This window comes from Athene noctua, chromosome 3, assembly GCF_965140245.1.
Source record: "Athene noctua chromosome 3, bAthNoc1.hap1.1, whole genome shotgun sequence".
Classification (NCBI taxonomy): Eukaryota; Metazoa; Chordata; class Aves; order Strigiformes; family Strigidae; genus Athene; species Athene noctua.
Genome location: NC_134039.1, coordinates 56,081,705 through 56,100,069, shown reverse-complemented (window position 1 = coordinate 56,100,069; position 18,365 = coordinate 56,081,705). Strand labels below are relative to the sequence as shown.

Sequence of the window (18,365 nt, the reverse complement as noted above, 5' to 3'; positions counted from 1 at the left end):
TATCTAAGATACTTTTACATTATCTTTGTCAGTCTTAGCAATAATACATTCTGATAACTCAGTGGCGATGGAAGTACTGAGTCAGGCTTGCACAACACAGAAACTTCCTGTATATGCTACAGAACTGCAGAGAAATACATTTATACAACAGAAGACAATTTTCAGCTTCCTTATTCACAAAACAAGGGACAGTGGTAAAACATCGATATGTCTTGCCAACATAGAAAATGTAACAAAACAACAAAAAGCATTCAATATTTATGCAGAAGTACTGTTTTCCTCAGGGTCTCTGTCTCCAAGATGGATGCTCCCCGTGATAACCGATTCCTCTTGAGCTGAGGTGTTCTCCAGCTGCTTATTTGTGCAATATGGAATGTGGCCACAAAAATACATGTAAATCCATGGGTTGGTGCAACTATTTAAATTGCCAAGGAGCATGATAATGGTGAATGCTGAACCTAGGATGAAATAGTTAAATGAATAACAGAGTAAATAAAGCACTCATACAAATAAGTAACATTTTCACAGTCTGCTGCTTTATGGTGTACCTGTCCATATATAAAGCTAATCTAATAGGAGGAAATTCCCATTTATTCAATGCAATTTGTAATGTTTGAAGGTATGAAGCACACTTTGTGTGCATTTCAGAGTTAAATAGTTCCATATAGCTCTTTTGGACGTAACTGCATTAAATATTAAAGCAATTACTAATTGCTATACAGATACAGATAAATACAGATATTGATATAAGTGTGTGTAGAATAAGACTAAAATTCACACTGATAAGAATAATTCTTAAAACAGAGATCAGAAGACTTTTTTTTATCAGAGCAAGCTATAACCCTTTTTTTTTTTCCTTTGGTTTATATCTTTGAGCTTAGAATAGGTGAACTTAAAGTCACATCAAGAGTCTGCCTTTCACAAAGAGGCAATAGTATAAGTTTGACATGATTAATCTTATTTACAACATGGTGTTCTTTGATACCTCTCTCAGACTTGCTTTTTTGCTTTATAAACAGCTGTTCCACAACTTTTAATAGTTTTATAGTCTACTACAGAGATTTCATCAATACAATTTCAATATTAAAAAAATCAGATGTCTTATAACGTTCTATTCAGCAAATAAGAAATAATTATTTTATTACTTTGAATATTAATTACTCCTTTTCACCTCAAGAACACAAAATACTGCTGCTATAACATCTAAGACCTCTAAAAGTCTGAACCCTTACTGTAGCAGATGATACTTTTCACTGTTCACTCATCAATCTTAAAATCATTAATCTCTCAAAACACACACACAAAATACACAGTTATATGATGTTTTGATCACATGACACATGTACCTAATTAAATACAGTAGATAATTGATCCAAAAATTTCTTTTTAATCGTATTCAAATAATCACATGTAACTTTTACACAAAAGCAAAGTGCAGATATAAAGCAATATAGCAATGTGATAGCCTGTTATGAATGAGGATGGAGAGTATCTTACCTTCGGTCACGACACTGGGGAACCACACAGACCACAGCTGTGCAATGAAGAAAGGTGACCAACAAAGAACATACGCAACGACTGTCACCACTGTCATTTTTACAGTCTTGATCATAGCCTTTGAAATACAGTTCACACTGCTTGCTCTGGATGGCAGGACTTGCTTCTGATTTGTTACTTCATATTCATTCTGTTTTTTCACATGTATGTTTCTTTGGATTATTTTGCAAATCTTAACCTGGCATGTGATAAGGATGGCTGAGGGGATGAAGAAAATAACTACAAAAATCCAAGTCACATATGCCCTGGGACCCCATGGCTGAATAAATTCACCCCAACATTCAAAGACACCTGGAGATATTTCAGTCTTAGAAAAGATAAATACCTGTGGTAGGCTAAGAATCAGGGATATAAACCAGCTGGTGCAAATGGGGATGTTCCAGAGAGCTCTCTTCTTTTGGAAAGTGACCACAGGGTAGCAAACTGCTTGATATCTGTCCATTGTCATGACCACTATCATATAAGTAGAGGCAAACATGCCCAGCAATTGTAGATACTTGATAATTCTGCACAAGAAATCTGGCCCTATGAAAACATCTGTAATATCCCATATGAGTTGAGGCAGCACTTGAAAAAAGGCTACCACTAAGTCAGCAATGCTGAGGTGAAGCATGAACACATACATCCTAGAGAGCTTCTTTCTTCTTCGCCACAGCACCAGTATGAGAATAAAATTGCCCACAGACGCTGTCAGAAATATGACCCCCAGTACAGCAATCTCTAATTGAGCTAATTGCTCATTTCTTTCTGGTCTTCCAACAGGTTCTGACTGATTTGTCAAACTCAGGAATCTGTGAGGAGAAGGACTCTCAGTCTGGTATGTGTTATCCTGCATAGGAAATGAAAAATTCTTCATAGTGCACAGAAGCTACTTACAGTAGCTGCTACTTGCGACTCAGGTTGACAGCTGTGAAGTACTGGCTAGCAAACAAACCAGCCCGGGTTCGGGTTTCAGTATATCTTCAAGCAAATCTCCTCCTGTTTGTGCAAACTAAAGCAGTGGGACCTGGATCTTGATAAAATTCTGTCTCTTGCTGGCATGCAAAAAGGCTTTATATAGGCTCCCAGCAGACAGAGCCTTATGTAACTGCAGAGCCCTCGGGTAGGCTGCAGGGACCGCAGCCAATGGCAGACCGAGCCACACAATTGGGGGAAATATATAAATAAAAGACAAACTTCAGAGGCTCAACGTAATTCAATTACTCACTTCAGTCAAAACCCAAACTTGTAAATAGCTGTGGCCAAAATCAAATGATCTTACTCAGGAGAGTGCTTGCAAATATTTTTTTACTCAAACTGGAGTGCATGCTGTGGCTGAAGAGGGAGGAATGTTTATACGTAGATGGAAAGTTGGGCCCCTAAGCTCAAGCGCATCATAACTGAATTCTCTAGGCTCCTGGGGCACAACCACATCCTAAATGCAGCAGAAGCAAATAAATGCATTTTTCCATAGCTCTTTTTTTTTTTTTTCCTTTGCTTTTTTGGAGTCACCTGATTCTAAACAAACAAACAAAAAAACAAACCAGAAATATTTGAACTGCCCTAAAAATAATCTTTTTATTTCATGATGGTGTCAAGATTTAGAGGTTTTTTTCTCAACAAGATGAAAAATAATACATGTGAAATAAATTACTTTAAATGGGACTATGAATCTACTGAGAATTTAATAGAAAAATAAGTGAAAATTCAATGGGAAATCCAGCTGAGGAAAACATCTCTATAATGAAACAATTTCCAAGGGTCTCTATTCTACTGTAATGCTAAAGGCTGGGAGGTCATTTTTCAGTACCTGATCCTTTTTATTTTTGTGGAGGAAGTTGTATCATGATCACAAGAATTTCATCATTCTTTGACCTTCCAGTATGACTTCTGCATATTGTTAGTGGCAGATAAGAATAGCAATTTTGATTTAATTTAATTTGTTCTCCCTCAGTCTGCCCTCTTAATCACAAGAGAGAGATTTAATAAAATGAATTAATTTAATACAAATGATAACATATATTTGTACGCAATCTTGTTTGAAGCTAGAGCACTCATATCCTTTTGGTTACAGTTGGAAGACTGGTAATTTGAAGTCTTCCTGAAGAGGAAACCAGTATGGTTAAAGGTATGTCCATGCTGCATGTATAGTACATAATACTGCACCTACACTGATTAATCACTGTGATCATGACTATGTTATAAAACCAGGTCAGAAATCTCATGCACAGACTACCATGTCTTTGGCACTAAATGTTTTCATGTATCAACAGACAGAAGAAGGGCAAAATTCATAAACAGGATGCTGAGGTAGATTACAACAGTTTATAAAAACAGCATGATCTCTTTTCTCTCCCTCTTTCCCTCTTCCATCCCACCATGGGACTGATGTTAATACCTCAAGCCGGAGTAAGACTACAGAAAACAGACAAGCTGAACAATGTCAGAAAACTTTGCCACTGACAGCAGCTGTAAGTATCCATAATCCAGATTTGGCTGAACACTGCTGCAGCTGCCTGAGTCTACAATGGCTTTTCTCTAAGACCACGCTGCAGAGAGTATGAAATCACAACAACTTAATCTAATATATCTGATTTTTTTTCCTAAATGTAAGCCTATTTGTAGGAAACTTGGATTCCTGAGGTTGTTTCCTTTTAGTTTTGGAATCTACTCTATCATTAGGAAACAGCACGACAAGACTGTAAGGGAATAAATGGGTTTGCCTTTACCCTCACCCTCCCTTCGCCCAGCAACTTGCAGAAGAGTAACTGAATTGGCCACAGACCACAAACCCCTGGCAGTTCTGCTGATGGCAAATGCTGTGCTGTAGAGTGGGCTGTCAGATCTGCAGTTCTGCCTTCAGATGGAGACAAAATTTCAGGTGATCGAAAATCATTGACCTTGACGATACTCGCTCCATGAGTTAACAAAAAGCCGGGTGGGATCTTTATTATTCTAGCAGGATATGGAATAAACATGTACGTCTACACAGAGCTAGGACTAAGTGCGTTGAAACAGGAACATGTTGAATAGAAAACTAAGCCAACAGTCAGGCATGGAAGATAGATAACAATAAATTTACATTTCATGATCTGAAAGATAATCAAGGAATTATATGTAAAAAGACCAGAATAATCAACACAAGTCACTCCTGGGATACTATTGGAAGACTAACCAGAAAATGGTACGAGAAGCATATATTTGTACAATTTTCACAGTGCATAATGTACAGGCAGACATACATTTCAGAGAAGTGTGTTTTATCACCTACACCTAGCATAATTCAACAAGATCCCTGGGAACATGGCACTGTTCCTTGGCCTCCACAGGTACACAACACACAGTGTCTGCGCTGTAGACATGCTATAATAGGTGTTAGACCCAGCAGGTGAACGTAGGTAAAAGGGCAAGCACACTGTGCAATAAGTAGCCTTTGCCATGTTTATAAAATGGGAGGTGGCCCTCCTTGTAAAAATTGTTCTAGTGATGTAAGACTCTACGCCGTCTTGCATATATTCAGTTCAATATATGTCAATGGTTTCATAACTTTTTAATTGTGTCCTTCCCATGTTTTTCATCCATGCTAGCAGACATTCAGGACAGACTATATTGAAACTGAATCCACTCTGGGAATATAACTGTCTGATAAAATAAAAATAGAATAACAGATGAAAATGTTTAAGTAGTCTTAACTGTTCTTTTACCCCAATAGTGTCTTTTGCCGGTTGCCCAGCTTTGCTTCATTCCAAACCATATCTGTCCAAGTTAAATTATTTTCCTAAATTATTGACTTTCAGTAGTGTGGGAAGGCACATTTTAATTAATTTCTGCTTAATTTATCAGTGTGGGCTCTCATCTAATGTTTGTTAGTTAGCTAGGAGGGAGAGATTCAGCTCATGGATTAAGACTTAAATTTAGGTGTCTGCTTAGAATTACAGAATCACACAGTGGCTTAAGACAGGGGCAATTTAGACCAGTTTACTTAGGGTTTGTCTAGCCAGGTCTTGAAAACCTCTAAGAGCTTAGACCCCAAAACTTCCCTCGGTAACTGATTGCAAATTTTTAATTATTTTCACTGTGAAAGAGTTTTCCTTATGTGCCACCAGACCCTCCTCTGATTCTGACCACCTTCTCTCTTTCTTCTGTCATGACCTCAGCAAGAACCTGGCACAGACCTCTTGCCAGCCTCCTTGTAGGTGCCAGGGAGAACTGTTAGGCCCTCTGAAGCCATGTCTCCTCCAGGCTGAGCAAGCTGTATTGGGAACCTTGCAGAAAATATTGTATTTGGGAAGTTAGTGATCTTGAACAGGACACGTCCGCTCTTCTGAGCCTTGTACTTAAAGCCTGTGCTGCTGCTGATGAATGTTGATGATGCTGATGACAGAGTTGACATCCTAGCCTGTCAGGAGAAGATAAATGATTGTTTGCTACTCGAAATAAAAGGGTCCACAGCATGGCAGGAAGAAAGAATTGCATCTGTGCAGTGTGCTGGGGGAAGATCCATCTGATGTCTGTCCGATGCTGCACAAAAGCAGGGTTCCCAGAATTGGAAGGGACCTAAGATTTCCTCACTATCTGTATTTCTGGTTTCATCCTATCTTATGAAAACAGCTATTTTACCACACCCCTCATTGTTTCACCCCCCTGGTGCAGAGTGTAAGCCCAGCTCGCTCAGCTTCCCCCACCAGGTTACATCTTCCAGCCCTCTGATCATCTTCACAGCCCTATGCTGAGCTTCCTCAAGCTCATCAACACCTTTCCTGTGCAGGGTCTCCACAACCGCAGGCAGCATTCCAGATGTGGTATAACCAGTGCCAAGCAGAGGGGAATAATCACTTCCCTTGACCTATGGATTACGTGTGAGCTGTGTGTGTCCCATCACATCCAAAGGGAATCAAGCCTTCAGTTCAGTGTCTAAACATAGGTACAGAGTACTGTTTGAGTGACCCTAGGCCATACTGAGGTGGCCTAAGACTCATTTAGCATAGGCTTTAACCTGTCATTGTGTTAGGATTGTGGAACAATTTAACTGTCTAAAATTTTTCCATTTAGTTTCCCCAGTGTATTTTTTTTTTTTCAAATATTATCCTGGAAGATGAGATATCGCCTAGTTTGTTACTATTGTTTCAATTCACAAAATTCCAACATTATCCAAATAATAATTCCTTCATTCTTCCCCTGGCATTTGATATATCAAATCCGCAGTACTGCCAAGTAATCCATCGGAATTTACTGAGGTTATACAAGGTGTAAATTGGGTAAGCATTTTTTCTGTACCTGTAGCTGGGTAATAACTTCAAGTCATGTCACTGTTCAAGGAGATATTTTCAAAGCTAGGATGTAGGCAAATCTCAGCCACAATTTCTCCTGTGGCAACAATACTGATTATACTAGCCTGAGTACCTTAATCATAGAATCACCAAACCACAGAAATACTGGTTGGAAGGGACATCTGGAGGTCTTCCTTCAGATTGTAGCTGTCTATTGAAGTGGAATATCAATCACCATCACTAGATCAGGTCAGACATAGCTATGTCCAGCTGGATCTTGAAAACCTTCATGTATGGAAATTCCACCTCTCTGGGCAGCCTGTTCCAGTGCTCTTGGTGAAAAATTACTTCATAATGCACCTTCAGAACTTCCCACAGTGGCCATTGTTCCCATTAGATCACCTGCCACCACTGAGAAGAATTTAGTTCCACCAACTCTGTAGCTGCCCTTAAAGAATTTATAGGCTGGTATTAGATTACTCCTTAACAAAATCTTTGACAGACTAAACAATCTTTGTCTTCCAAAACTGCATGAATTGCAGTGCATTGCAGATGCTTTTTACCAAGCCAGACAAGGAATATATGCTGAAGCAGAAATACATGCATTTTAATGTTTAAAGTCCCCTACCAACTTCTAAAAACTAGCAACTCTTTAATCTCATGACAGACATTACTTATTAAATTCAACTTGTGAAGAAAATGAGCTTGTACTTTTACTCTGGAATGGAGAAATAAGTTCTAAAAAGTTCCTATTTAAGAGAAGATCAAGTGGAAAATACTGTTGTCTGCTTTTGATTTAAGAATCTCAGGTCTGCCTCTTTTCTCTGTGAGATTCTGTAGATCTGAAGAGTTAGTAGATTATTGCTACTGCACTTGTCAGGTTATGAAAACCAATTAATTAAAAAAAGCAAAGTATTGTATGGTTGGCTAGATCTCTAGAGGATTTTAGAGAAAAAAAAATTATTACCTTAGTGCTAACATGATTCTATTTCTTTTCAAATATTAAAATGTAATAAGCAGCTACCATAGACCTTATAGGGTGGAAAGGACTAGAATGTTCAGTAATAGATTCTGTTATCAAGAAGATGGTAAAAACATTTACTTATTTTTATATAAAATATTTACTTAGTGATACATTCTACGGTAGTTATCATAAAAAGAGTTAACATAGTATTGCATTGAAATTGCAATTGCAATCTCTAGTGATAGAGAACACATTTGAGGAGATGTATTAAGTAATGTAAATACATACCAGCAGAATGAAATGTAACAACAACTCCTTTTGGAAGTAATGTAACGGCTAGCAAATGGATTCTGCCGGATAGATTAGCCAAAGTTACACCTGAATACTGTTCAAGGATTTAGCCTGCATCATGGATGCACTTACAGCAAGGTAGATTCATATCTTTCCGTATTAAAATATTGCTTATTTCCAGAATGTGCTGGATAAACTACTTCACTGTAAATCTTCTTTACTGGTCTAAAATTATGTACCCCTTTTTGCTGCTGTACTGGTACAAGCTCCTACAGTTCTGTTTGGTTTTGGGGGGTTTTGAGGGGTGTTTTTTTGTTTATTTGTTTGTTTGTTTGTTAAATCCCACTGCTAATTCAGTAGTTATATTGACATACTTTGTTCTCTGAACTGGGCTTAATGATTCACTCCAACCCTATATGTTTAGAAAGTTACTAGAGAGGGTCTATGGAACTAAAGCAGCCTCAAACGCAACAGCTAAAGCCAATGAACTAACAAAAGACAGAGAAAAATATATCGCAGACGGCATATATACAATCATTTAATGTAGGCAGCTACTAATGCTGTTGTCATGACACAAGAAGACACAAAATGACAAACAGTGTCAATAACTCCATTCCTCAGAAAGAGTTAAGCTTTGATTTGGACAAAACCACTTTGGGGCAAGAAGGAGAACTTTTAGTGAAGCCAAAAGACTATTAGAAAATGTCAGGACAACCCAAAATCTCATCCATTTCCAATCCAGATGCACTACAAACTACCCTTAACTTTTCCAATTAACATTATAATTTACGTGGGACAACATTCTGTCCTGTTAACCTTGTTTATATACCAGAAGTGGAATTTAAACCCTTCAATGTAAATCTAGCTCTTAGTTGTGCACATGCCTATGTTTTGTGTATGTATGTGCAAATGCTGCCCCCCTACACTCACATGTGCATGCCCACGCGTGCACACGCACATGATCTGGGTGCCTTTCACTTTCAATGAAACCAGTTTACTCATTCCCAGATGAGTAAATTAACTGTGTATTTAAAGAAAGGGGGTGATACTTTAGTAAGATTAAAAGCTAAATAATAACAAATCCAGCTTTATAACCTTAAAATGTACGATTGCAACACATCAAACCACTATAATTACCGTTAAGCAACATTTTGGAACAAGACTCTCCTAAGTTAAGTGCATCCTTCAGCAGGAATTAGCCACAGGCATTAAAACCAAAGAAAAAACAACATTTATGGGCCCTCTGTGACTTGTAACTAGGCATGTGCCAGGTACTCACCATAAAACAGTACCACTAACTACGTACATTACTACATGTCTCTTTTTAATCCCTAAGGAGATTATGTCTGAAAGAATAACTTTTTAACCTGTTTCAGTAAAAGCTTTATTATTCATCACTGCTGACCTCATTTATTTGGGTATGTTTCTGATTTCAGATTTAACTGACAGCAGTGAGAGTCTCATTCGCCCCAAGGACTAGAACTGATTTGTTTAATTCAGGTACTTGAATTATGGTGGTAGAATTATTGTGCAGAACTTGTAAACCATTCTCTAAATAACGCCTTTTCCCCATTGCTACTGTAAAATTTTGTGAAACTTTAATAAATAGGACTTACCCATACAGTACTGAGCTTTCACTGGTACTTCTACAACATTCATCAGGCTACTTAAAGGTGAGATAGAAATAAATCATTTACAAATCAGGTACGTAGGCTTCTGCAAAAAGGTATCTTTTTCATCTGCAGCATTCCAGACAGTCTGGATTCTCTAATAGGACACTAAATGGCCTGCCAGCTCACCTGCCACCAGGGCTGTGGAAAACAACTGACAGATAAGGAGCCTCACCAACACTGGCCAGAGCAAAGAAAAATAGAGAAAAAATCTGTAACTTCAGTAGAAGAAACAATGATGGACTGGTTTTGAAGAAGAACGACGAAGTACTTTTTCCACAAATGAGACATTCTAAACAGAGCTTTTTAATAAAGGGGGAAATGCCAAAATGCAACCTAGTATAATACCTCAAAGTCTGCTGCAAAGATCAGGCAAATTTCAATGTTTTAATTAAAAGACAACATAAATAGCAATGACTCAGTTTCTCTGATGACACTGAATAAGCAATTGCAAACAATGTGGACAGTGAATTAATTCCAGTGGACCTAAAGAGACTGTGTGTTTTGACCTCCTTCCATTCATGCCAGGAACTTTTTCTGGAAGTTGCACAACCATACTCTCAACCAGATGCTGCAGTAACAAAACTCGCATCTATAAGTTCTTGAGTGCTGAAAGATAACAGAATGACTATTATAGTAATCACAGTGGGCTGAAAAGGAATTGTAATATGACCACTAGCATGAGTCTGAATTTCAAATGCTAAGTAATCAACTGCATTATTCATAACTACTATATAATTATTTGATTAGTACACTCTTGGTTTTAGCAGTTAGATTTCCAGAACACATAGAAATTCTGATCAAGGCCAGAGACCATGGACTATGAGCCATGGAGGCACAGGAAACCAAGGCTGGCTGTGTAAAAGACTTCAGGTATCAATTCCCTGAGCGGAATCCAAAACCCTGATTTAGGGATCCAGAACCCTCATCCAAGAACCTTTACATTGTGTGGAAAGCAGGAAACTGCTCGGATTTAGCAAAGCCAGAAAATGAACAGAGGGGTGCATAGCTAAATCCCAGATCCAGATTCTAATCTAGAGTTTTAACCCAAACAAGAGCCAGGTACCTCTACCCATTCAAAATGTATAGCCTGTAACTCTAAAGGTGCCTTAAGACTTCATTCAAGGAACAGGCTGGGACTTGTCTAGTTCTTTCAAATGGGGTGCGAAAATGGAGGTACCTAGACATGGAGAGGAGGAACAGCAGGAACAGGAGGGAAGAGGAACAGAAATGAGGTAATTGACAATATCTAGTATAACACTATCCTCAATGGAATATTTGCCCAGGTGAAGCCAGAAAATGGGGTCAGTGTTATTTTTAGCCTGAGAAGATTTAAATACACATTTCTGATTCCCTAAAAGAACTTCCTGTTCATCAATTTATTGGTGAACTGGCAAGGCAGAACGGACAGTGCTTTCTCTTCTTGTTGAAAGTAGGTGACTACACACAAAAGAATGGAAGAGTCGTGGAACCAAGAAGAAACCCTGAAAAAAGGGACATAGTTCTGTACCCTTGTGGCTAAAGCACTCCCATGGAAAGGGGAATGCCACAGTCTGGTGTTTGCTCCTATATATACATTTTATACCAAAAGCTATTGTGCAATGAGAACAATCTGAGGAATCAAGACCAGAAGCTATGGCCATCTTTGTAAATGACTTCTTAACCATGAGGCAGGAAAATAATATTTACTTTTGCACTTACCCTTCTGTTCCAGTACACTTACTTTTCTCATTTGGAACAACTCCAGCAGGAAAAACACCATGGGTCTTTTCTGATTATAGTTCATAAGGCTGCTGGCACCGCCCAGTGCGGCGCTGGAGGTAGCCAGGCTGGCTTGGAGTCTGTGCAGCCACAGAAGCAGCACAAAGAGGGGAAAGATCGGGTGGGTTTTGGTGGGATCTGTTACAGTTCTAGTACTGTATATGCACATCACAGTTTAATAGCAATGAAGTCTGTGCTGGTTTTCAGTCCCATAAATGCACTACACATCTATACATTATAAGCAATGCAAAGCAGGGTTTTGTACAGCAATCCCAGACTGTCTTGTTAACTAACAGCACCTTGTGCATGCACAGGGAGCAACTGCCTCATCCTCGGTGCAGATAGTAGCTCAAATCCTGCAAGCAATCACCTTAGTGTAGCGCTACAGTTAGGTCAACCAACATTTTAAAGCGTGATACAGTGTGAATGTACCCTTGGGGATTCTGAACCTCCTGCTACACTTCTTTTGAAAGATGTATCTGAGAGAGCAATAGGGTAACAACATTTCACTGGCGGCTCGGTGAACTGATTGCATAATATTTAGTGCAACAATTTATAATATTCTATGAAAATGAGTTGCCTCCTTAGCAAATGTGTTACTTCCATATTGTTTTCTAAGATTCAATAACAATGAGGAGAAAAGCAGCCTAATTACTTTCAGTAACTGATGTAAGACAAAGATACTACACAGTTGCAATATAAAACTTATATTGCCTGCTTTTTGCATTTATGGAAGGCAATTTCATAACCATGCAACTACCTGGCAGTAAAAGTTGTCTCTGAAAGTTTCTCTTCTATTTGAGCTGTTTAAGCCTAAGTCTTCAAGAATTTTTAGTTCTTCTTTGACAAGAGAAAAATATTGAAGAGAAGTAACAGAGATAAAAATGCAATAAGAAAATAATGTAGAAATGTTCCATGTGATTATTGGCAGTATTTCTGCCAAAACCTGCAGCCAAATGAAGGGCTGCAGAAAGTATCCATGCTATCATAAGCATGGTATTTTGTGTCCAATGGTCTTCATTCTTATTATTTTGAGAACTTTCAGTGAATGCTCATTCAAATTGCAAATTAATTTTTCGGTGTTCTGTCTCTGAAAACAAGGAAACGTTTTCCCATTTTTGTCTGCCATCTAGTGTTAAGAGGCAGAATACCTGCGTTCCGCATTTACAAAGCTTAAAATACATGGGAGCACTATGCAGCTTCTGCCTATGGCATACTATGTTGATGAAAATAGAAAACAGCATTTTCCCTAAAGCTTAACTGAAGATGTTAGATTTAAGCAATTAACTCAGATACCATTATTAGCAGAATACTACCCTACCAATGTATGTTAATTTGTCATAGTGCTTTGAAATAATTGGGGTTTTTGAATTTGTTTGAGTCTCTTATGTGACAGTGCTGTGCTTCCAGGATAGCATCCATAATCAGTATGGCAAGTAAAAATAAAAACCCTGGCTGTATATATTCAAACGCTATTCATATAATACCTTTGTATCAAATGTACAGTGAAAGTACATGCAAAACTTTTTTCTCAGAATTAACCTCACCCCTGGCAGTTGTTCTATTCAGGTTTAATTCATCTAAGCTGAAATCACTGAGCTCTGCAACGGGAATAGCAATAAACAGTAAGACTTAATTCTGTAAGGAGTTCCAGAATTAATTAATTTCGGTGTGCTTGTGCCACCTTTTATAGTGAAGGAGAGTGTAAGAAAACAGAAAAATTTCATATTTCATAGATAAACAGAGAAAAGTCGAGAAAGACAAATTTTTGAACAAATGTTTCTGGTAAATATCCAATTTTTATCAAACTGCCTCATAACACATTATGACTTTCTCTCCAAGTAGCAGTCCAAGACAGACATATACATGTAAAAGTTAGAAATAATTAGTGGTGTTTAAAAGTATAGCATACATATACATGAACACATATAATTCACTTGTAGTATGGACATCACAATACTTTGGCTATAACATGGCAAAAATCACGTACACCAAAAAACTTTCATTAAAATAGGAAGATTTACCACAATTTTTGATCTGTAACTTGATTTACAGAAGTTTGCAACTTACCGACAAAAACATGTATGAACATGCACATTGAGAAAATGTTTTGAAAGCTTTTGATATTTTAATTAAGTTACAGGGATAGCAGTCTAATCAAACTACTTCCAGTGTTGTCCTAAACTGGAAACTATAATGGTTTAAGGGACCACTCTGACAGAGCTTGACTCTGGGTATGCAACCTGATAAGAGATCAGCAAATCACCACAAATTCTTGTTTGAGACTTCCCATGGAAAGTAGTGAAATGAAAGTATTTTTAAAACAGTTAATGTACGTCCTATTAAAATATATCTCAAACTGTGATAAATGGGCTAATTTCTGTATTATGTGAACACTACTCTAATTGGAGTTAGCCACCCTCTGAATACCACAGGTGGATTCATTTCTCATCTAAAAAGTAGGTGTTTAGTCAAATAGGATAAATCAACTCACCTTTGACTATTAAGAGAGCTTAACAATATTAGCTTAGTTAAAGTGTCTACCTTCTAAACAAATAATTTTGAGATCATTTCTTCTTAATGTCATGACAGCAGTAAAGAGAAGGCTAATTTGCAAATGTTTGAGAAGGTATGGTTGCAGAACCTGAGCCCGGGAATACATAAATTTATCTTTTTTTTCATCCAGTGTTTTTTAGTTCTTTCATAGAGATCAGTGGTTGTTTTGAGAAGCTGATGAATCTCGAGCCTCTGAACACGTCAGATCAGACAGGTCTGTTCATCCTCAGGGAGAGCTCTGTGGCAAGAACACATGGGTTTGTGATTAGACCTCAAATGTGAAATCCTTGAATCTTCTCCTTAGAAAAGGTGTGAATCAACATACCATTGTACATATCCCAGTGGTGAGACAAATGCCTGAGCAGCGTTTCTTTTCAGCAGAAGAGAATTCTACAATGAGATTACAGGAGAAAGCATGACTGTTTAGGAAGGAGCTATGTGCACCTAAAAGGGATCTGTTGCCACCTACCTTCAATACCTTATTTGCCACTCAAAGAGAGGTAGGGTGTGCCATGGCAGCATGTTTAACAAGTTTAACAAGGCCAACCTTCCTTCTTACTGAAGTTGTAGGTCTTGTTTTGCCTAACTCTCTGATGTTGTAAGAATGCCAGTTAACCTGTTTAAAGCCAGCTTAGACTGTGGCTTCAAATGGGCCACTGTTTAAGTCATCTGATGAGATCCAATTCAGTTCACCACACTGTCAAGCAAGAGTCCTGGGAATTGCACAAGGGTAGACACAGCTGGGGAAGCTGCTTAATCTAACGCTGCTACCACAGTTGAAAACATATCAGTACTGTGTTGCTCTCACAACAGTAAGTGGCCTTTACTTGAAGAAGTTCATACAACAATGAGCAGCAAAACCTCCCTGCTTAGCTACAGCTGGCACTTAGGGCAGACATCACTACTGTTTGAGCTATTTGGTTTAAAAATTATCTTAACCATACATAATGAAATCTTATGATAAATTAAAGAATAGCACAAAAGTCCTAAAAACAGTAGCCAGGAGTAAACCATCATTAGATAATACAACCGGATGTGTAGTCATCTACAGAGAAGGCAGGCAGACCATACCAACAGAACAGGCCACTGTTCCGGAAGGCAGTAACAGGAAGAATTTAGGGGGGAACAGATGAGCACCTGGCTGTGAGCCACCACTGTCCTGTGAAAAAGGACCCTAAATAATATTGTGGCTCATGAGCTATTTGCGGCCACTGAGGAAGTGATACTGGAATGCTGCTTTAAGTCTTGCCTTGATAGTCTCTTAAGAGTGAAAAAAATTCATCGCATTGGGTTTATGTGACAAGTTTTGGTAGTGGGGGGGCTACAGGACTTGCTTGTGTGAGAAGACACCAAAAGCTGTCCCTATATTGGAAGGAGCCAGTTCCAACAGGCTCCAGGATGAACCTGCTGCTGGCCAAGGCTGAGCCCATCAGCAACACTGGTAGTGGCGCTGGGATAACATATTTAAGAAAGGGTAAAAACTGTTGTGCAACAGCAGCGGGGAGAGAGGAGTGAGACTATGTGAGGGAAACAACCGTGCAGACACGCAGGTCAGTGAAGAAGGAGGGGGAGTTGTTGCTCCAGGCTCTGGAGCAGAGATTCCCCTGCAGCCCGCGGTGCAGCCCGTGGTGAGGCAGCTGTGCCCTGCAGCCCGGGGAGGCCCATGGTGGGGCAGATCTCCACCTGCAGCCCATGGAGGACCCCACGCCAGGGCAGGTGGATGCCCGAAGGAGGCTGTGACCCCGTGGGAAGCCCACGCTGGAGCAGGCTCCTGGCAGGACCTGTGGCCCCATGGAGAGAGGAGCCCACGCTGGAGCAGGTTTGCTGGCAGGACTTGTGACCCCGTGGGGGACCCTCGCTGGGGCAGTCTGTGCCTGAAGGACTGAACCCCCTGGGAGGGAACCATGCTGGAGCAGTTCGTGCAAAACTGCAGCCCATGGGAAGGACTTATGCTAAAGAAGTTCATGGAGGACTGTCTCCTGGGGGAGGGACCCCATGCTGGAGCAGGGGAAGAGTGTGAGGAGTCCTCCCCCTGAGGAGGAAGGAGGAACAGAGACCGTGTGATGAAATCCCTGTCCCTCTGCATCACTTGGGGAGAAGAGTTGGAGAAATCAGAAGTAAAGCTGAGCCTGGGAAGAAGGGAGGGGTGGGTGGAAGGTGGTTTTGAGATTTGGGTTTATTTCTCATTATCCTACTGTTATTAATTGGCAATAAATTTTAATTTCCCTAAGCTGAGTCTGTTTTGCCCATGATAGTACTTGGGAGTGATCTCTCCCTGTCCTTATCTCGACCATGAGCTTTTGATTGCTATTTTCTCCACATCCTATTGATGGAGTGGGAGTGATAAGTGTGGCTTTGGTAGGCACCTGGCAGCTAGCCAGAGTCAAACACACCACACTGACTGGAGGCAAAAAAGTAACTACAAATTATTCATCCAATATTCATAAAATGTTCAAGAATTGATAAACATCTTGCGCTGGCAGATGTAGAAAGTTCAATCTGTTCAACTTATTTTAAAAAGTAATAATTCCAACATGCAATGGATATAAATTTTCCTTTGGGGAAGAAAATACCAGGTAAGAAAATTAATTTTACTTTTTAATTTGTAAGAGAGAAGCAGATGACTGGAATCTGAAAGCACAAATGAAATAACATCCTCCTAACTTTCGAAGCAAGGCGTTCAGCAGGTACCGAGGCAGGGAGCGCATTCACCGTCTTTTTCCATCATCACCGTAATTTTAGCCAACTTCATGAAAGTTGTATTTCAGACAGGCCGTGCCGGCGGGAAGCTCACAGGGCTGCTGCTACCCTTAAGTCTGGCTGGGTGATACCAAGGCGCCCCCTAACCTTGTCAAAACTGCGAAAAACTCATTATTTGTGATCTTTCGCTAATTATTAAGCGGGAAACGCCCACCGAGCAGCCAGAGGCGCCAGCCCGGACAGGAGCCCTCTCTCCTTCTCCCTGTCTCGCTCCCAGCGGCTCCGGCCGGGCGGCAGCGGGGGCCCCGCGGTGCCGCCAGCCCCCGCCGCACCAGCTCGGCCGGCCCCGCCCCCCGCGTGCGGCCCCGCACGTCGCCGCCCCGCCCCCGCCGGCCGCAGACTCGCGCGCAGGCGCCGCAGCCCCACCGCCGGCACGCCCGCCCCGCCCCGCCTCACCCCGCCCCGCCCGCGGCGGCCGGTGGGCGGGGCCGTGTCTCAGCCGCTTCCGGCGTGCTGGGGCCGGCGCAGGCGCGGTAGCGCGGCTCCGCTCGCCGCTCTGCGCTGTCGCCGGCACCGCAGCCCTCCTGCCCGCTCCGCCGGGGTGGCACCGCGCGGGCCGCGGGCTCTGTGGCTGCCCCGCTCGTGAGGGCGGCAGGCCCTGCCTGCCAGGCGCTCGGTGGCCGCCTGGGGAGCGGGGGGAGGTGGGAGCCGTTGCCCAGCAGGTACCCGCCGGCGGGGGCCGCGCCGCTGCGGGGGCCGCAGGCGGGAGGGGGCGAGACGGTGAGCGCGTGCCAGGCACGCGGGACTCGCGTGCGTGACGCAGGGGGTGGGTGTGGACGTGTGTGACGTGGGGGCGCCGCCGCCCGGCGGGGACGGGGGTGGGGCGGGTGGGGGCAGCCGGGACGGTCAGGACGCGACTCGTCGCTTGTTTATGCGGCCGCTCTCGAAATCGTTTCTGCGAAATGTCGCAAGGCAGAAACCGACCCCGCGTCCCCTCCCGGGGCCTATATAGCGCCGCGGCCTGGAGCCCGGCTGCTCAGCGGCGTCGGGGACCCAGCAGGACTCAGGCGTAGGGCCGGGCACCCGCTGAGGAAACTGTGAGTAACTGCGCTGCTGCCTGCGGCGGCATCGCCTCTGCTGTTACTCTGGCGGCGGCCTGCGCAGTTGTTGGCCCGCCTGACCTCCGGCACTTGTCACAGGAGGCAGCCGAGGTCTGTTTGCCTTTTAGCCAAATAATGGACTCGGTCCTGCGGTTGCAGCACAACTCTTGTATATTGTGTAAAAGCGTGATCCACCTGAGAAACATCCTTCTTTGTAGAGTAAGGATTACATACTGCACTTAGCTCTTAGGATAGGGAGCGTTTCGGTGAACTTGTGGCTTTATAGTGATTGTTCAAAGAATCGATGTTCTTTCTCCCCCGGGAGGAAGTCTGCAAAGGGATGATAATGTAATGACAGTTTAATTTGAAATTTGGTCTCTGCACAAGATAAATTTCTAAAGATATACAAGTTTCTCTAATGGAAAAGACTGGCAAGCAGTTTTCTATATGTCACTAAATGCTTTTGACAAGTGTTGTGTATTCCTCAAAATAGACTGTCCTTTAAGGAATAACGTGT

General features: G+C 41.4%; 2 protein-coding genes across 7 annotated transcripts in view; one reads left to right on the top strand and one right to left on the bottom strand.

The window, feature by feature from the left end:
• Positions 1–258: 258 nt before the first annotated feature.
• LOC141958681 (arg8-vasotocin receptor-like) lies at positions 259–2,543 on the bottom strand. Its single transcript, XM_074901545.1, has 2 exons — positions 1,498–2,543; positions 259–458 (listed from the first exon to the last, which is right to left on the bottom strand). The coding sequence occupies exons 1-2, from the start codon at positions 2,411–2,413 to the stop codon at positions 259–261; spliced, it is 1,116 nt and encodes a 371-aa protein (XP_074757646.1). The 5' UTR covers positions 2,414–2,543.
• Positions 2,544–17,277: 14,734 nt separating this feature from the next.
• Positions 17,278–18,365, top strand: part of PNPLA8 (patatin like domain 8, phospholipase A2) — a 39,430-nt gene continuing 38,342 nt past the window's right edge. For 3 of the 6 annotated variants that reach the window (XM_074903096.1, XM_074903101.1, XM_074903099.1), the window contains exon 1: positions 17,278–17,470. The gene's annotated coding sequence lies outside the window, so the exon portion shown is untranslated. Of the gene's footprint in view, positions 17,471–17,652; positions 17,846–17,885; positions 18,068–18,365 lie in introns of those variants that run through there. The other 3 variants (XM_074903097.1, XM_074903100.1, XM_074903098.1) reach the window with 2 other exon arrangements.